The sequence below is a fragment of the Echinococcus granulosus genome (assembly GCF_000524195.1).
Source record: "Echinococcus granulosus chromosome Unknown EG_S00011, whole genome shotgun sequence".
Lineage (NCBI taxonomy): Eukaryota > Metazoa > Platyhelminthes > Cestoda > Cyclophyllidea > Taeniidae > Echinococcus > Echinococcus granulosus.
In genome coordinates, this window is record NW_020170391.1 from 1,465,138 (window position 1) to 1,484,369 (window position 19,232).

Genomic DNA, 19,232 nt, shown 5'->3' on the forward strand with positions numbered 1-19,232 from the left:
GTTCTCCTAAAGGGCGACTGCGACTTATTCAGTTTCTTCAAGAGAATGACTTAGATAAGGCGTTGCACTGTCTATCTGATGAGTGCGCTCTTGAAGATCTCTTGCCTGTCCCACATGATATACTGCGATCCGTCTTTGCTGATTCACTTAGCACCGTTGAAATTGATCGTCTTTGGAATTCCCTTCAAAATTATCGCCAAGGAAGCCAGTCTTCTCAAAGCCCTGCAACGGCGTGTAGGAATCGTCGAGTATGTTAATTTGATTGTGCTTCAAAGTATTACATTTAACATCCTTCTCAGTTTGATCCTCTTCTGACAAAAAACGTTGTGTGATCGATTCCCTTACTTTTTTTCTATTGACGTAACTGATTCCTGATAATGGTATTCTTACTGCGTATATCACCCTGTAGTGCATAACTGAGCTATGTTTTCGTGTGCTGGTATTTATATTTGCGTTACCGCACACACTCCTTAAGCACGTGGCAGCACAGGCATTTCACCGAGCTCTGCTTTTGCGTGATAGGGCGTATATGCTTCACCAATTATCGTGTGTTAGCGCCTCGTGCCCACTCCTTCCATACGCAATAAGTACCTTAGGCGTGCACATTTCCAGCGTTTTTATCTGTGACATGCATGACTTCGAAGATGGCGCAAAGAAAAAAAAGCGCGACTTTCAGCTTTCCAGGCGCGCTGCTTTCCATACATCCATCAGTGATCAGTATGGTGATCCAAAAAATGAACTTCAACAGTTAGCCGAATTTCAGGAGCGTACTCGATATCGATTATTAGCCAGTCGTCGTAATAGTTTAAACGTATCGGCGTCTTCTGATGAACCTGATGGCGTTGGGATTTTGATTCCCGGTCTTGGTACTCGTCAGGCATCTCTTAGACTGAGGAACTATGTCGTATCCCCTGGGCCCAGCTCTTTGAAGGCAATGCCCTTTCTTAATATTTGTACTCATCATTTCGGCGTTTTTTATTTTTTCTTCGCCTTTTGTAGTTCTCCGATTTCTCATCTATAAACCGTAGTCTGAGTTCGAGTCTCAGCGGGAGTCCGATTGTCCGTTGCAATTATATCGGTCTTAGTGAAACTGGGCACCGAAGCAGAACTGAAGAGAAGGCGGAGGATGAAGAGGAGTGCAGCAGCCACATGGCTCATTCGCCTTTCCCCTCTAACCTCGAACGCAAGCAGCCTGCATCGATATCAAAAGATCTGCCCTGCTCAGATGAGTTGGTTTCCGGTCTTCAGCGCACCGCCTCTTGTGGTGTAGCCGACTCATATCGCCTCTCCCGGTTGCGACCGGCCTCACTTTCGGTAAATGTTCCTAGCCCTACTCACTTCCTATCCTTTATGGAAGCTATTGGGAATTCCATCACAACGGAAAGAGCGTCTCCAGCCCCAGTGCCAACTATAGGAGCCAGTACCTCGCTTTTTTCCGTCTCGCCTCAGTTTTGTTTTTTTAACAAGCATCGTAGGCGCTCCGGAGAGCGAACCTGTGGTAACCGAACAGTTGGCGGTGGTGGCGGGAGCGTATGGGACGCAGCAACACCGTTCACGGGAACCTCGTCGCTTTCTCATCGGTCGTCTCTCCTCTTGATGCCACCAGTACATCAAGCTCAACTGAGCAATCCGCCGTCCATTACTAGCCCGGCAATTGATGGTTGCGCCTCAATCTCAAGTTTGTTCCTCTTTCTTTCCTGTGATCATTTTGTTCATTTTTTCCCCTGGGAAAATTAGTTTTACGGGAGTTTCTAATGTTTTCATAATAAGTCAACTTACTAGTTTTATCAACATATTATTCTTAAAAGAACACTTATCATATTTCTGCAGTGGGAAAATTTATTGGTAATTTACTTAGCGTTGATTGCTTTATAGCAGATCATTCAATGGGGAGCAATCTTCTTAGGATGAGACGAGCCTGTATGGGTCAGTCAGCACCCAATCTCTTCTCTGGTTGCGTACGTCCATTGACCATATTTTCACCTCAATTTATAACCTTTTAAAACCATGGCATCTGGACATTTGAGATTTTCTGTTCAGGCTTTTGTATCGGTCTGACCTCTTAATGATGCGGTTCCATCTTGTTTGGCTAAATACTTTTGGGAATTGACTTTCTGTGACTGTGGTCGAAGTCTATGTTGAGAGTAATAATTACGCTATTAACTCTGTTTTTTTGACTGCAATCTTCAAAAGCACTCCGGACTGTATTCTATTGTAAAATGCGCGATCTGTTCAAGCCGTTAGTCCCACCTGCTAGTTTTATGTTTTGTTTTATATTTATAAGTGCTTATCTAACCGATTTACTACAAATTCGCCGTACATTTTCCACTTTAAAACTGTAAATTGTTGATTTCTCGGCGGTATTTGTTAAATTGACATTGTTTACTTATCTTGGCATTTCCTTTTAACACAACTAGTTTTGTTTTTGGATAGAGATGGTGCCACCGTTCGATACTTCTTAGTGTCGTTACTATCGCCTACACTAAATGTGGGCAGCCGATTTCTGGGAATTCATATGCAAATGTAATATTCGTTGTGTGGATGAAGTCGCTGGCCCAGTAATTGTTCCGTTTAGCCTCTTGTTTTCCATCTTAGCTCTTTTATTCGGTTTTCGGAGTGCTGACTCACGATTATACATCTTACTTTTCTGCGCGTATGTTGAGTTTGCGGTTTGTGGATTTTGCAATTTACACTAAAGCTTCTCCATATGTGTTTGCAGCTGATCCTTGTATTCTCATGACTCAATCGTTCAGTTTTTTTGGCATTAGTGGGACCGTTATTGTGAAAGGATATTTAAGAACGTCGATTTGCAGTGAAAATCTGATTTGAAATATGCTCGTCTGTACCCTCTCTGGCGCCTCGATTAATTAAGAACTACGCATGTGCATAAATATTTTCATGAACTTGTAGATTACTATCATGGCAATCTTTAGCAATATTTGAATCCTGTGCGTGGGCAAGGTTTACATGTCTCTCTGCATTTTTTTTTTGTGAATCCTGAGTATACAATGCTGACTCGTATTTCGAAATGTGCAACTATTTATTTTGAAAATTTGCCTCATTGCCTACATTCATAACTCGCCTAAATGCAGCTATTTTGATGAAATTAAGGTAGAAGAGCTGTGAAAATACTTGAGTCGTGGAAATTCACCTTCGTTAAAACGGTTGCTTTCCATAATATTTGCCTGTCAACTTTTAATAACAACCTTCATATCCCTCTTTTCCTCTTAGCGTGAAAGTAACTATTGTGACGCCTACGCTGGTGCAAATGCTTCTATCTCCGGTCTGCAAGATCTTAACAGAACAGTACCCGATGTTATCTCTGCTAACTCCGCCACCACCTCCTCACACTCATCCGCCCAGCGTCTAAAAGTGGCATGTAGCTCCCCCCAACATCACTCAGGCCACACGCGATCTCGCTTCCTCAGCGGTGGTGACTCCTTGTCCCCTGCGGCTACGGTGCCACCAGCTACCACCTCCATAGTACCCATGGAAGTGAGTCCCGTTCGTCCGGCGAACGCATCTTCGCGCTTAGGCTCTGCTTTCTCGGCGGGACCCGCTAGCCCGATCCCCCGTTTCACGGCGCCCACTGTACGACCACCCGTCCCAGCCGAGCCCTCAGCACTTGCCACTGCCATGGGGGAACTACGCATGATCCCTGTCGAAGAGGCAGCCGTCACAACACAACTCTCACCAAGTGCAGTTATAGCGCCTCCCAACAAAGAGCGATCCTCGTTTCCAAATCGTGGTAACAGTACCGGTGCTGTCGGTGTCTGCTACCAATGTGAGTTTACTCTTCTTTGTCGCCGTTTTTGAATTGCTTGCGTGCCTTCGCTGCATCTATTTTCCGCCACTTCCTCCCAGCTAAAAGACAGGAACTTGACTGCGGATTTTGTGCATGCGCACTTTTGTTGCACTGATCTATATATTCCCCGGGTTGGCTGGTAACTAATTTGTCAAGAAAGTATCTACCTATGCTTTAAATTCCGTTTTGGTTTTCTTCTTCCCCATGCCTTTGTTACAGAGTGAAGCAAGTTGTTTTGTTCCTATTTGCTAAAAAGCCAATGCCAAATCACTAGGTGCTTGGTTGGGTGTTTGGGGGTTATTTTGAAAATAAACGGATTCATTTTGTCTACTTTTTCATGATATTATTCAAATTATATTCCCATTTATTTCAAAATATTGAGTTTTGCTTTCTAGCTGGATGGTTTTAGAGTCGCATTTTGAATCCTTGAGGTGTCGTTTTTCCCCAGTGTTGTCTCAATTTTGCTTCAGGTGGGACTTCTCTTTCGGAGATGGGGCAAGCACCTCTTCGCAATGCACCACACAACCTCCCTGCCCACCTTCGTTTGGAATCACTTCAGTAAGCACCTTCTTACACCCTCTGTGCATTACTCATCTGTTAATCGTCGCTAGGTTACTTTTGTGTTCACGCAGTCCTACCGTGAAAGCTTTATTCAAATCCGATTAATCATGAGTTTCTTGAGTCGAATATGGTTCTTCACATTCTGCTTAGTTGTACCAAGCTTTGAATGCAACTGTTGTTTACGAATTTTGCTGCTTGGTTTTGGGGATTGTTATCGTTGATCTATTACCTAGCGAGTGTACGTCATCTTTGTCTGGTTTCCCGAAACCGTGCAAAGGGGTACATTTTTATAACTTTTACTTAGTGTAAATGTGATTAATGCTTGATTGGTAGTGTAGGTTTATTCTTTTCTACCATCAATTTATTTTTTTTCTCAAAGTGGAGCACGTGCGTGCACATAACATTGCTCACACGTTTTTTTCTACAACCATACACTCGCACACGCGGTCTCCTTTTTTCAAGTGACATCTTTTTGGTGGGTTTTAGATCCTCGGAAAATCGAAGGTGGTCTCTGGCCTCACTGCCTTCTTCCGGTTATGGGACCAACACTGCGGGTTCAAGCAATGTTTCAGTATGTTATTTATTCATTTTGTATTTTGTCTATTCTCTTCCAGTTCTTGAGATCCATATTTAGGTCACCTGCTGCTGGGGTTCATTGTCTGTCTAGTTTGAAAATGGACCTTTCGTGTTTTCATTTGGTTAACCCTTTCCCATTTTCGGGTTTTTCTGCGCTTGTTAATATTCTACTACCTCTTGGTTGGGAGAAAATGAAGGAGGTAAAAGCTATATTTTATTAATAGTTCATTCAGTTTTGACTGATAAACCTACGTGCGGCGATGCTAGCCTTTGGAAGAGTCACATGCCTTAGTGTGGAAACGCTAACGTTGTAATTTGTGTACCACATTCGTGTTGCATGTTTGACATGAACCACAGCCCAAACTTCATTATCCTTTCAGTTTATTTTAAGATGATCTTGTTATCAACTGTTTCTATGCCCTCCATTTATGATTAATTTAATTGCAAGGCACCTGTCCATGGGGGCGTGTTCAGTGACTTTAAGGATTCCTCTCCTTTGTGGATTCGCAAAGTAATATCCACAACTGTCGGTATGAATGCACTTCCCCTACGTAGCAATTTTTTTCCGATTTCTGTTTAGAATTTTAGTAATTTGAAGCGACGGCTCCATGCAATAGTACAATTGCATTGTCATTTGTCTTCCTCTTGTATACGCTTCTGTCCATCAGTACTCATAATTGATTTACTCTCATTTCACAGAGAGCAATTGCCCATGCTTTAGTTTGACGGTCCAGTTCAAGTGACTAAAATATGTTCTTTCATGGAGGGCACATTTCATTACTTGGGTGTGCTTCTGTGTGAAATCCCATATTTGCACTGAGGTGTCGGTTTCAGTTTTGTGTGGGGCCCCACTTCTTGGTTCTTCCCTTTCAGTAAAATCATTCTACCGTTTATTATTTCATTTGTACCTGCATTATTTTCAATTGCTTTTCTAAACTAAAGTGCTCAGGCCCACCAGAATGATTTTTTGTATAGAGAAATCCACACATTGCTGTCACGTTCTTGCTCGCTTCTAAACTCGTTCTATTGGTCCATCACTCAATGTTAGTGTTGGTTTCACCACACTTCTTTCTCTTCTTCGATCCTGTGTACCTATTTCACGTGGAGCGCTTTTTAATGCCAATTTTTTGAGCATTTGTTTTTTATATTTTGCAACATGACTTTACATTGAAGCGATCCATGTAGGGTTGGCACGCGCGAATCGCAGCCTTTGTTTTTCTTACCATCAGAATGTTTAACTTAATTATTTGCGATTCTGTATGAATTTCTGTTCATTGCGCTACGAATTGTGTTGGCACATCCTAAATTGACTACTTTCCTCACTGTAGCTTAGAAAATGTGCTGATCACTCTTGAGTATGTAGGCTCTTTTGAACCTACCCCCAGTTGACTGAAAGATGGTGCAATTGAATTCGTCTATTTGTCGAAGTTCATCCATAAAAAACGATAAAAAATGCATTGAGTAGTGCTATGGCTAGAGTTATAAATTAGAGATGCCTACTTCTAAATTACTTAATTGAGTTAAGTATAAATATTGCCCCGGAGATTCGGGTATGATAATGCTACTATTCCCCGCTTTACAATAGTGTTCACGTGGCGTTTGTCCTCTGCTGCAGTATTTCACTGCATCATTTAATCTGAGAGTGAGTATTGACCCACGAGACGTTGGCTGTGCGAATGCGAGGCTACTAACTAAACACATGGTATGTGCTTGAGGGGGTAATTTTCTTTTCAGAGCCACTATTCCTCGAGGGAGAACATAGAGGGTGGACATCGTCACTCGGGCCTCCACTGTAATCCTTGGGTGGGCGGTACGCCTACTGCAGCCACCGCTGCTCCCACCGTCTTTTTCGCGGCCAGTCCAGTGAACATGGTAGGCGAGTCCGCCTCGCCCTTCACGAAACGTGACCCACCCACTCTGCGACCTCAGCTTCATCCCAAGCCTCAACAACCCGCCTTTGCTCCAGTCACCCGCCCTGCGGGTAGCGTCGCTCGCCTCACTCTTGGGCCCGCTGCCCTCTCTGCGGACCTTGTCGAGGACTCCTCCATCTCCGCTACGGGCATCCCCATCAAGCGGGGCACACCCTCTCCTCAGCTCTGCGGTAAATGCGCGAAGGCAGGAAAGGGGAAGACACCGCCACCTTCAGCCTCACTACCACACCAACCACAGGCACTGGCACCCCCACCGCACCTCCCCGAGTCGGATTCTCCTGTACCTCCCTGGACCAAAATGGCTAGAACTGGGGCCTCACTCTCCCCATCTCAGCCACCGATCCACAATCCGCCAGCTTTCCTCTCCATCAGTCGGCAGAGATCCAAGAGTCTGAGGTGTGTGTGTACATCCACTCATTTGCCTTGTAGTTGGTTTCTAGAGTGTGGTTATCTCAGCTTTTCATTTATCTGAAGACTAGGTGTCTAGAACTAAGCGATTTTTTGAAATAGGCCTCACTCTAAGTAATGCTTTGTCAGTTTTTACCCATCACAATGTTTGTTGTAAATCCCTTAGTCAACTTTTGCGACTATAACGGTTGTGGTGTTTTTCACCTTCAGTTTAAGTTTAAACCTACTGCTATTGCCATTGATGCCTTATTTCTTTCTAAAAATATGAGCTTTTTGATTTTCTTTAGCCCTGTACGATCTACGGCCAACAATGAGCAGGATATACTTCTGCTCAATCATGTCTATCGTGAGCGCTTCCCCAAGGTAAGTGAAATGGTAACTTGGAACAATCATTCTCACTGCGGTAGTTCATGGTACACCAAAGGCCTTCGTTTCACCTTGGTAATCTTATAAACGCTTACACTTATATGTCCCAAACCCAAACCAGTTTTGTCATGAGAATTTTCCCTCTACATGCAAATTTCGTTTGACTAACTTAATTTCGTCTAACTTGGTGTACAGGAAAACTCGCTAAATTAATTATTGCAAAGTCTCGATTAGCCGTCTTCACTTTTGTCCGCTGTTAGAGCATTATTTATAGCCGTCCTGACTTTGGCAGCGCATTGAATTAACATTTTGCGGTGTTTATTGCACGAAAAATTTTTTTTTTCATTGGCGGGTAGTGACTGCTTATTTGTACGCGATTTCACCTATTGTTTAAAATAGCAAATATTTTATAATTAATGTGTCTTGGTTTTTCACAGGCAGCAGCACAAATGCAAGAGAATCTGGCGCACCTGTGTGAAGAAATGGAGCATGAGGATACGTTTTCGTGGACGGCAGTGGCACGGTTTATGCATAGACAGGTGTTGGAACTGGCACGTGACTGCCGCGAGAAGGCACTTGCTGGTCTTATTACGTGTCGATACTTCTTCGAAATAACGGAGAAGCTGGAAAAACTCGTTACTGATGTAATTTCCTTCTCATCTAGTCTAAAACTCATCATAAACCTTAGCCGCTTTTTCTCGCCTCCGACCTTTGTTATCGTAGCACATTAGGGTGTAGCAATTCACTTGACGTATCCTCCAGCCCACCAGGTTTTTTTAACCGTTTGGTTTCCATGTATAAAATAGGCAAATTCTAATGCTTTTAACGCCCCAGACGCGCGCCAAGTGTCCGGATTCGGTAGCTTGTGTGACCAACATGTGCAACCGGCTGCTGCTGATTATTGCTCGGCCGGCTCGCCTGCTGGAATGCCTCGAGTTCGATCCCTGTGAATTCTACCAAATGCTTGAGGTCGCTGAAAACCAAGTCAGACAGCAAAGTGACTCCAATAAAATCTTCTGTCCTGATGTGCCTCGGTACATTATCTCAAAGCTGGGTCTCAGTAAGCTCGCTGACACTGAACCTGAAGGTGCGTTCTCTCTTTCGCTGACTAAACCTGATCAACTTAAGTATGTCTGCTTTGGCAACCACTTTTAAGCATTGAAGCTTGCTTGGGGAGGAAGTCTGCGGCGTAGCGGCGTTATGGCATCCTTGCTTTAAGGACTGCTCTGATTCATTTGATTGTTCTGGTTCAGAAAAATCTACTTGTCTAATGTGACATTTTATGTCCCCAAATTCAATCAAAATGTCACACTTTCGAGGACCGCTGGAAAGTATGGTCGCGTGTTCATGTGTGCTTGTGTGACCTCTTGAATGTTCATTCACACTTTTTGCATTCTTTATTCATCGTGGGTGTCTGTACGATATATTATCACTGCCTCTTCATGCACCCAACTCATTTACTTTTTAAGGATATGCTTAAACGCCATCTTTTATTTATGTAAAACTTGCCTATCACATCTATGCTGGCCCCCACTGTATGATTTTCGTTTTTTCATTTGTTGTTCATCATGAATGGCTTTTCTGTGCATTTATTTCTTCTCATAAATATTGGTTACCAACATTTTTTAGTGTTGACTTTTGTCGTTTCGCATATCACAGCGCAAATTTGATATCATTAATGTTGCTGTTATAAAACCCCAATCGGATTCTTTTCAACTAACTACTTAACGATTGCTTTTTACGCTTAGGTCTGACGGATGAGGAGCAGTGTGACCGCGTGGTCTCCAGTCCGCCCACCCCCACAGGCACAGGCAACTTTTTGGAGGCCTCTGTTCTCTCCGCTCCGCTGCATTCAGCCATCGCACCAACGGAGCTGGCTAGCTCCATGACTACCCCACTCATCACTGCCACAGAGACGACCGGGTCTCCATTACCCAGGCCAAGGCCCTGCGAGTCAGACTTTGAAATCATTAAACTCATCTCTAATGGCGCGTATGGGTAAGCATTTGCTTTTGATCTGTATTTCAGTATCACTTCGGAATCAGGCTAGAAGTACACACCAACGTCACAGTGTAGCCGTGGTTATTTATTTCATAAGTATATCACAAGTTGACAGACTTGAGCAGGACAAACACTCAGGTTTGCTTTGTTCTCCTGTCAATGGGGAAGAACCGAATGGCACTTGTTCCCAAACTTATTTCTTAGTAAAAGTTTGCCTTGCAAGACAAATCATCGTGTCACAAATGCTTTTCATCCAATTTTGTTGGATTTGTGTAGAGTGGTGGAATTTTTATCCTTTTGCTATGCAGTTTATTAAAATACTTTGCCGTATTTCTCCTCAGGGCCGTTTTCCTGGTGCGTGATCGAATAACCCGTCAGCGGTATGGTATGAAGAAGATGCCGAAGCAGCATTTGCGTCTGCGAAATCAGGTGGAGCAGGTGTTTGCCGAGAGAGATATTCTCTCGTTTGCTGATAATCCCTTTGTAGTGAGCCTCTACTGCACCTTTGAGACGAAGAAGAGCCTCTGCATGGTGATGGAATTCGTTGAGGGTGGAGATGTGGCCGCACTGCTAAAGAACATTGGCGGACCTCTCCCCCTTGATTTGGCCCAAATGTATTTCGCTGAACTGGTGCTGGCTTTGGAGTACTTGCACAGTTATGGCATTGTGCATCGTGACTTAAAGCCTGATAAGTAAGTCCTTGACTTGAGGTTACCTTGTTTAAGATAGTTGAAATTCCCCTTCCGCATGATCACTTTCGTTTTTTTTTCACGACCCAGTCACATTAATAAGATCAGTGTCCTTAGCTAAACCCGACTTGTCAGTTGACACCTACGGCTGATTCATCAGTAATCGTCACTGCATCTCTCTCAACGATTTCATCCTATGGCATGTAGTACCTTGGTCCTTATTATGAGGTTAATCGTATCAGCAGACTTTGCCGATGCCATTCTCTTGACTATAAATATTTAATCCACTATGAATTAGATCATTTTTTTGACTTCCTGTCCAAAAGTGCTTTGCACTCTTCTGTTTTAGTCTACTCATAACTCACGAGGGTCACATCAAACTAACTGACTTTGGACTTTCTCGTATTGGTCTGATGAATATGGCAACTAGCTTCTACGAACGCAGTCTTGATCTTGAAAAGGACTGTAAAATGTTTCGAGACAAACAGGTATTCGGTACCCCGGAATACATCGCACCTGAAGTCATCCTCAGACAGGGCTATGGTTAGTCAAAAGATCTTTTGGGAATATTTTTGTTTATTTATCTAGACTGTCTGCTTATTTGCCACTAGAGTTGTTGTCAAATTTATATCCGTCCTCCTAATTATTCTTAAACCCAAAACTATCAAGAATCGCTCCCCATTTACGACTCAAGCACTATTTCCGCATGTTCAGCCATGCGCGAATGGTGATGTATCCAAACGCCGCTAACGTCAATCTGGTATATTTCTAGAATTTGAATTAAGATCACATTAAAACCCCATAGAGGGTCGCCTGTTATACCTTTGAGTTTGTCATAGCACACACATTAGTTGGATTTGACTCATGGTATGTCGTATGCTAGCTCACTTCGCTTTGCTTTAGCTGCTCTACTTTTTTGTGCTATGGATGCGCAAAGCATTTCTATCCCTTGCCAAGTCTTATCTTCGCCTTATAATATTCGGTAGTAAGTAATCCTGACGCTAACAGAGGCGGGTGTAAGTCGCTGCGCCTCAGTCAATCCCTAATGTCATTACTGTAGCACAAATATGAAAATTATCACGATTACATAATACCCCCATTACTTGATGTACTGTCATCAACAATATGTTAAATTGCACATGCGTATGTCTTCCAAGCATAGCATGAGCTGTCCCAACTCCCTGTTGTGTTTTTTGCTAGAAAAATACATTTTTCTCTTGCCTTATGTTTGTTATTATTCAGGCAAACCCGTGGATTGGTGGGCCTCTGGTATTATTCTCTACGAATTTCTCATTGGATGCGTGCCATTTTTTGGCGAAACCATCGAAGAACTTTTCACCCAAATTGTCTCTGGCAAGTGACATTTGATAGCATGGCTTATCTTCACAAAAGCGGTTTATCACACAGATTTAATGCTGAGTGCATGATCGTGGTAGTGACTACAAGTACACCCGGCTTAAACTCTGAATTTCTGCATTCGTAGAATCCTTGAGGCGAGTTAACATAGGCTTTTGCATAATTTCCCTCAATTTTAAGTCGACTTCTGTACTTACTTTCATGGCGGTGATAAACATAAAATAAAGTAGGTTTGGTATACGGAACCATCTTTTTAATTGCAAAACCATAGATTACATTAAAATACAGAGTGATTCAATCACCACGCTAATTTAGAATTGGGTGCTTGCATGCAAGCCTCGGGGTGTAGAATACGCAGCTTATTTTTACTTTCTTGCATTATTTACTGCTTTTATTCTGCAATTTATGGTATTCATATTTCTGCAATTTTGTTGCTCTTACCCATTTTGACTTGGGTGCTACTTCGTCACACCTGTAAACCCCTATTTGCCTTTTCATATTTTAAATGCAAGTGCTTTTATCAAGGAACAGCTTAAGCTAATTCCCTTTTTTCTTGGTCGCATTGCGACATTATTCATTTTTCTATTTGACAGTACCGGAAGCCATATCTTCGTATGACGAGCATTTGAACTGTAAATAACTAATGTAATTCAACATTCTAAAAGTGGTACGGGCTAGAATCGACTTTGTAATGTATTTAATGGTCCGTTGGTTTGGGAACATAGTTATTTTTAATGGTTCTCTAAACTAGGTCCAATTGAATTGCCTGCTGAGGACGAGGAGGGTTGTCTCTCGCCGGAGTCAACATCACTGATAACCCAACTCCTCGAGCGGGATCCCCTGCTGCGTTTGGGTACAGAAACGGGTGCCGCAGAAGTTAAGGCTGCCCCCTTCTTCGAGGGTGTGGACTGGCACAACCTCCTCTACCAGAAGGCCGCTTTCGTGCCACAGCTGGAACACGATGAAGATTGCTCCTACTTCGATCCCCGCACCGATCGATATCAGCACGAGGTGGAAGACGATGAGGACCTTGACTTCGAGCTTCTCCACTCCTCTCTTGGTCCCCCCAGCGCCCCTCCGTCATCCGCTAGCTCTGTGGTATCGGAGTGCTCGATTTCGGTGTCAAAGGAAAAGTTGACGGATCTGGGTCAGGTTGTGACTCCCGGTGAGGAGGTGAACGCGACGCTTACCGCTGCAGATGCGCGACAAACTGCGGAGCGACTGCACTGTGCCATAAGCCTAGCTGGAACGTCTTCTGGTGGTGGTGGTGGTGGCGGTGGCAGCAGGGAGAGCGAAGAGCTGCCCGATGAGGCGCTTTTCCATGCCTTCACCTCCTGCACTCCGCGATTCTCCATAGCCATGGAGAAGGCGGCAATGGAGACTTCGCAGAAAGAAGGGGAATCTGGTGAGGAACAAATGCGGGAGGATGGAGATGGGCCAGCTGGGCAGGAGGAAATAACCCCTACCAATAAATTCTCAACTGCGGAGGAGGTTAGGCGTTACACACTTTCTTTGTGAATCCCTAGTTATCTAGGATCACTCATTTTCACTCCCACTGGGACAAGTGGTACAGTATAAAGCCTCAAAATTAGTAACTTTTTAGCCTTTGTTTATGAAAGAATCTGGTGTGCTGGGCTTAAAATCCAAAGTCGTCTGGCTCACTTTTCTTAAAGCCTAATGTCAGTTGCAAACCACTTAGCATAGATTGAAGTGTATCAGTATGTTTGATTAGTCAAACAATGAATCTACCCAAGTAGCCCATAATCTGCAGCCAATCTGCGAATCTTCATGCTTTCTCATCAAGATTCCGGAAGTGGTCTGATATCTTGATTTTTATGTATACCTTTAAAGTGGTAAAGGTGTCACATTCGCACAAGTTGAGCGCTTTTATCGTGTGGTGTTAACTTAGTTTTTAATAAATTTGAAGACAATGTTTTATCCAACTGGTTGCTGCCGAATTTTCAATGGTAGGTTATATCAAAGCCGTATCAATGTGCTGCCTTTTACAAACTATTTTAATTGCGTGCAACTATAGTAAACAGAACATCGCTTTGATGCTTTATTTTTTTCACCTTGCCACTCTATCAGAGCGTTTTGAAAACAAACGGGTTATGGTTTGGCGCCCACTTATGATTATTGCCTGCACCTAGTATATTCTGACCGTTTGAATACTATTTTTACCCAACCCATAATTTTAATAGTCAAATTGTTTGCATTCTTGCCTCCTAACCGGTGTTGCCATGTATTTGTGATTTTTCCGCCAACATAGTTTTTTGGCTACCAATTTATCTTCTCTACATAACTCCTTTCGATCGTGTGCCGCCATATCGCTTCACTTTTGGATAATATTACGCCTCATTTCATGCCTTTCACCATTACCTACTCGCGTCTTTGTGTTTGCGGTCTGGTCCATAAAAGCGGTAGAGGATCATTATGCCAATTAAGGGAATTACTCCAACTCTGCAAAGTTATTTCCTTTTTGCGAACTAGCACAATATGAGCGTTTTCTATTCCTCTTCCTTTGCTGAGATTGAGTAGGAAAGGGTCTAAGAGTCTTCAGTCCTTCTAGCTCGCTCAGTGCTGCAATCACTGCGCAAACATCGTTTACGATTAGCAGTTTCATTGGGGAGTCGCATGCTATACCCCGGCTGCTACGTTATTGCGGCTAATTATGTTTCTGTGTGTGGGTTGTGGTTTACAATTGTGTAAGACAGGTTAAAACGCATGGTTCTTGTGCGTAGCGGTCATGCGAACCCCCTGTGCATAATTTGATACGTTCTGATACATGGTGTTCTTCAAATTATTCCTTTGTAAATGTGCGTTTTTTAGCCTAATTTACATTTCTAGTTATGACTCCAAGCTGCTTACTAGCATTGGCGAGAAGTTCTCACTTTAAATGATCTTTTTGATTTTATTAGATGCTGAGAAGCAATTCAGTCTCATTTCTCATTAGTATTGCGTTCTGATTCTTAGAAGGGTGCCTCATTGACTCCTAAAAAGTCAGGGAATTTGGATGGGGAGCAGAGTGGTTCGAATCAATCCCCCCGACTACCCTCTCCACTCACCCCCACAAGTACCGCTGCTTCTGATGCCTGCTACAGTGATCTTGAAATGGGAGTCTCGTCCGCTCCCTGTGAGAACTCTTCAAGCAACTCCAACGCCTTCACGACCAAGAAGCGGGTAGGTTTGACGTCAAGGCTCGTCTTTACAATTTTGGATTTGCTTGGAGTATAAAATAGGCACAAATGTAATGTAATTATATGTGTTCAAAAATAACTTCTCATATCTGCTTTACGTGTATTATTGTTACGCATCCCAACGTTTCGATGAATTTTTCCAACACTTTCTTTTGGGTATATCGAAGGATTGGAATTCCAGTTTGTGATTTATCACATTTGTGCATTTGCCAAAGGTAGATTTCAATAGTACAAGCCTGTGTTATGCCTTCATGGTGCGCTCCAACTGCAATATTAGTATGATTGCCGCTTAAGGGACTGAATTTAGCCTTGAGATTTAAAACCAAAGATGATTTTGCTCATCTTAATCGAGTCTTGAAAACTTAGGCAAATCAGCGATACGCGCACGCACGCACGTATTCAAAACACCCACACCATGGGATGACTTATCCTAGCACTATAAGCCGAAAACGTGAAAGACAAACTGACGCACTTGTTTCGTGATAAAAATGTTGGTGTTTGAATTGCTACGTTTCAATATTTGAGCTGTTGGAACCAGTCACATAAGTTTATTCGATTTCAAAGTACAACAAATTTATCTATATAATTAAGTTGTCGTGTTGTGAAAGCGGTTTTGGCGAAAAATGCCCCGCATTGCCTAAGCGAGCTACTTCGTTTTCCTGGTATAGTAGTCTTTCCTTTGGTGCCTTCTAACTAATATTACTAACCGTTACTATTTGGTTGCTTCAAGACTTTGAAAGAATGCACAGACGAAGATGTTCATCGTCGTGACAACAGCTCTCAACAGAAGGCCAAACGATTGTCCCCAGCTGGCTCACCCACGGGCCCGGACAGTTTCTCAGAAAATACGCCCTCATCTACTCAGGTATATTCAGTGCCGGGCATTAAGAAGGAGACGAAACCGTCAAAATTACCGGTTCCTTGCCGACGGAAAGCAACCAGTCCTAGTCGCTCCCTTGTTCCCGGAACCATCGTCTCCCAGACCACCATAAAGTCGTCCTCTGCAAGCATGCTACGGGCTTCCGATAATTCCAGTGCTTCTCGCACGGTCACCATCAAACGCGGACCTCGTGGCTACGGTTTCACTCTCCGTGCCAAGGACGTTTTCTTCGGATCCTCGGACGTCTACACTCTGCACCACATTGTTGTGGGTGTCGACAGAAAGGGTCCCGCGTATGCTGCTGGACTGCGTGAGAACGACGTCATTCTGCGAGTTAATGGGCGTGAGGTTGTGGGTCGGCTGCACATTGAGATTGTGCAACTCATCTGCTCCTCTCCGGCGCCTCTCCGACTGCTCGTAACAACTTTCGCACAGAGCAACATCCGTTCGGATGGGCGATGGCGCGCTCGTGGTCGTCTGGTCTCACGTCCGAGTCGACGACTTAAGGCTTTGGTTTCTAGGGCCTCCAAAGCGGCCAGTTCAGGTGAGGAAAGTGGCCTGGAGAGCGGTGGTGGTCGACGTCTGTTCAAGCACACAGGTTCGACAGGTTCCGGGCCGCTTCGCGTCCCCAACATCGCGAATGTGCAGAGCCCAGGGACGCAGGGTCCACCGCTTGTGATTGAACGCAGACAGCGACACAGACAGCAGGTACCTACTGAAGTGACGCCGTCTGGCCTAGCCTCTGGTCGGAAGCTAGTTGGACCTACGGATGAGTCATCAAGACATCATAGCCACAGCTTTTCTGTTCTCTCCACCTCTACCAAACGATTCGATGCCACCACTGTCTCAAGCCGACTGCATCTGCAACCGCGCAGGTAATTTATGCATTCCTTTTCTTTTATGATACAAATTAAAATAGAACAAAGTGTACTTAGGTTTGCCATAAAGTACTCTTAGCGATGGTGCGATGGGAACCCACCGCACTTTTCATGTTATTATTTGTGAGGAGCGTGATTAGGCCATGGAAACGCGTTGGTGCCGTTATTTGTTGCAAATTTCACCTGTTAGTAACTGTGATGGTTGGTACACTTCCCTCCCCCTCTCTTTCTTCGGGTCTTTACTCGGCTAGATGTTTGGGTTCTCATTGTTGTGTTAAGCGTTAGCATGGAGACATCACTGCGCAACTTTATCCAACGCCCGGCATTAAGCAGTGCTTTTTTAATTTTACGTTCCAAAAACTTGTTTTGCGTTTTAGCGTTCATTTTTTCGGGCGCACTCCTTCTCTTGTAATGAGCACTTGGTCGTTGGTACATGGTTTTAGATTTACTTTCGGTGAATATTGTTACCCCGTCAAACATTAAGTGAAGCCTCTGTGATATAACCTGGTTTTAATGAGATCCATTTTCACGGTCTACAACTGGGTGCATTTTTTAAATTTGTCGTATGCCGCTAGCACTCTACCTTGAAGTCGTGTATTTCCTACTTCAGGCCAACAGAGACACCCCTGTTTCGCCAGCTGAGTGAGCGCAACCGCTATGCATCAGGCGCGGCAAAATTGGAGGCCGCCTCGACCTCCCCGAGTTCCTTGTCCACGGAGGGAGAGAGGCTTGGTCATTCGGGCTCTCGTTCCGACAGTCCCCTTGTGGTACACTCCTATTGCCCCGCGCCCTTCGACGAGCCCGAGAGCGCTTCCAAGCCCACCCTCTGTGTCTCCCCGCCCCTTTCCACGAACCCCATGACCGCGCCTGCACCCGCTTCCACCTCCCACATACCGGCACCTGGCGTAAGATGACCACAACATCTTGTTTATTTGTTCGTTTGATATTGTTACACCGCCTCTGGTAAACCGTCGAGCCCAGGGTTGTAGACACATCAGCCATAGTTTTTACACTGGGATGAAATGGCTGTTTGTATGGGAAATACGTAAGTGCTTTTTGCTCCCTCTAATGTAAATAGGGGCGGTTTTGAGCGTCTCTGGAGCCGGCAAGTGATTACAAGGGAGAGGGCGCATGCAGTCCCCTCGCATTTCCACATTTCGCCAGTGGAAGCTGGAAGGCCAGCGACTTGAATTTTTTGGCTCAGTTTTTGCTAAGGCACATTGAGGCCTAATCGTATGCATCCTAACTCCTCTGTTTGCTACTCCCAATGAAACTCGGACTCCATTTTGTTACTGACAGATGATGATCAGCTAGCAAGCTAACGCTTCACGTATCCGAATTCCTAAAATGAAGTAATTATGGCATTGAAATCAACCTAAACAAATACTTGACTTCAGTAATGGTGTACCACGTGATTTCGTCTACTTCGTTCTTCGTAGGGTGCATTGAAACGGCGACGCTTCGAAAATAGATGCATGCAATGAACCTTTGTTGATAACTCAAGATGTGGTAGTAACTCGGCTTATTTTTCGCCTTGAAACACTGCTTTAGGGGGGGACTCAAGCCCAGGGACTGAATAAACAATGCGTAAGCCACTTTTCCACTTAACCAGTCCAGCTAGCGACCCGGACTTTCAATTGCGTTTTTGACATTTTGGGCTTGCTGAACATTCAGCCATAGCAATTTTCAGGAATTCTCTTGCGTGATTTACGTTCATGCGTCCAACGCCGCGCGAAGACGTGTTTTCTCCTCACCCCCGGTCTCGCTGACGCAAGCTCTTTGAACTCGATTACTAAGGCATGTTTATCATAAAAGCGTAATATCTCATACCGTAGATCTCTGCTCCGCGATACATCCCGGCGCAAGCCTCCACTTCGGCATCAAAAACGGCTAGTCCTGGTCTCGTGCGCATTCGCCGAAGACGACGACAGAGTCAGAACACCGCTCACTCTCCGGCCCCACCCACCAGCCATGACCCCTCTTCGCCCTGCCAGGGGCCGACGGATATGTGACCTCCATTCATTCTCCACCTCTGCTCTTCCTGCCTCGGTCACTCATGTCTTTCTCACTCCCTGCCTATCTCTTCACTGCAAATTAAGATTTCGCGCCTGATTGTGGAAACGCACATTTTATTCTCTCTGTACATAACACTTCGTCTCTATACATACATACATGCGCACACACTTAAAAAAGGCTTGCAGACACTTGGCGTTGTACTCTTAGTATGCATTAATAATGGTATCTTACCCTGTTACTGATGCAGTCCAATTCGAATTTCCCGACTTTTATTGGGCCAATTTGGCGTAAACCGAACCGTGTGTATCAACTACTATCTTGCACTGTAACATGACATAAGGACTCGTACTTTTGTAGAAAGTTTCGTTTGTTCAACCTGGATTAGTTGGAACCGGAAATGCGTAATGCTTGAAACAGTACGGCGCCACCATTCATGACATGTCTGCGTGAAAGGTATTCTGGAGGGCGTGTATACAAATGCTCCTGTATTCGGTGCGGGGTCTACGTGCCGCATGCGGTGAATGATGTCGCCTGCTACTACTCAAATGCGACAAGACGGCCAACGAAT

General features: G+C 44.3%; 1 protein-coding gene across 1 annotated transcript; it reads left to right on the forward strand. All coding sequences in view use genetic code 11, as the record gives it.

The window, feature by feature from the left end:
- Positions 1-6,811: 6,811 nt before the first annotated feature.
- EGR_02531 (Microtubule-associated serine/threonine-protein kinase 2) lies at positions 6,812-18,097 on the forward strand (the record flags this gene model as incomplete). The annotated part of the gene is made up of 9 exons (XM_024491780.1): positions 6,812-7,269; positions 7,569-7,644; positions 8,482-8,774; positions 9,990-10,340; positions 10,687-10,880; positions 12,445-13,184; positions 14,667-14,873; positions 15,621-16,645; positions 18,046-18,097. 9 exons carry the CDS (start codon positions 6,812-6,814, stop codon positions 18,095-18,097), a joined length of 3,396 nt encoding a protein of 1,131 aa, XP_024353931.1.
- Positions 18,098-19,232: the final 1,135 nt, after the last annotated feature.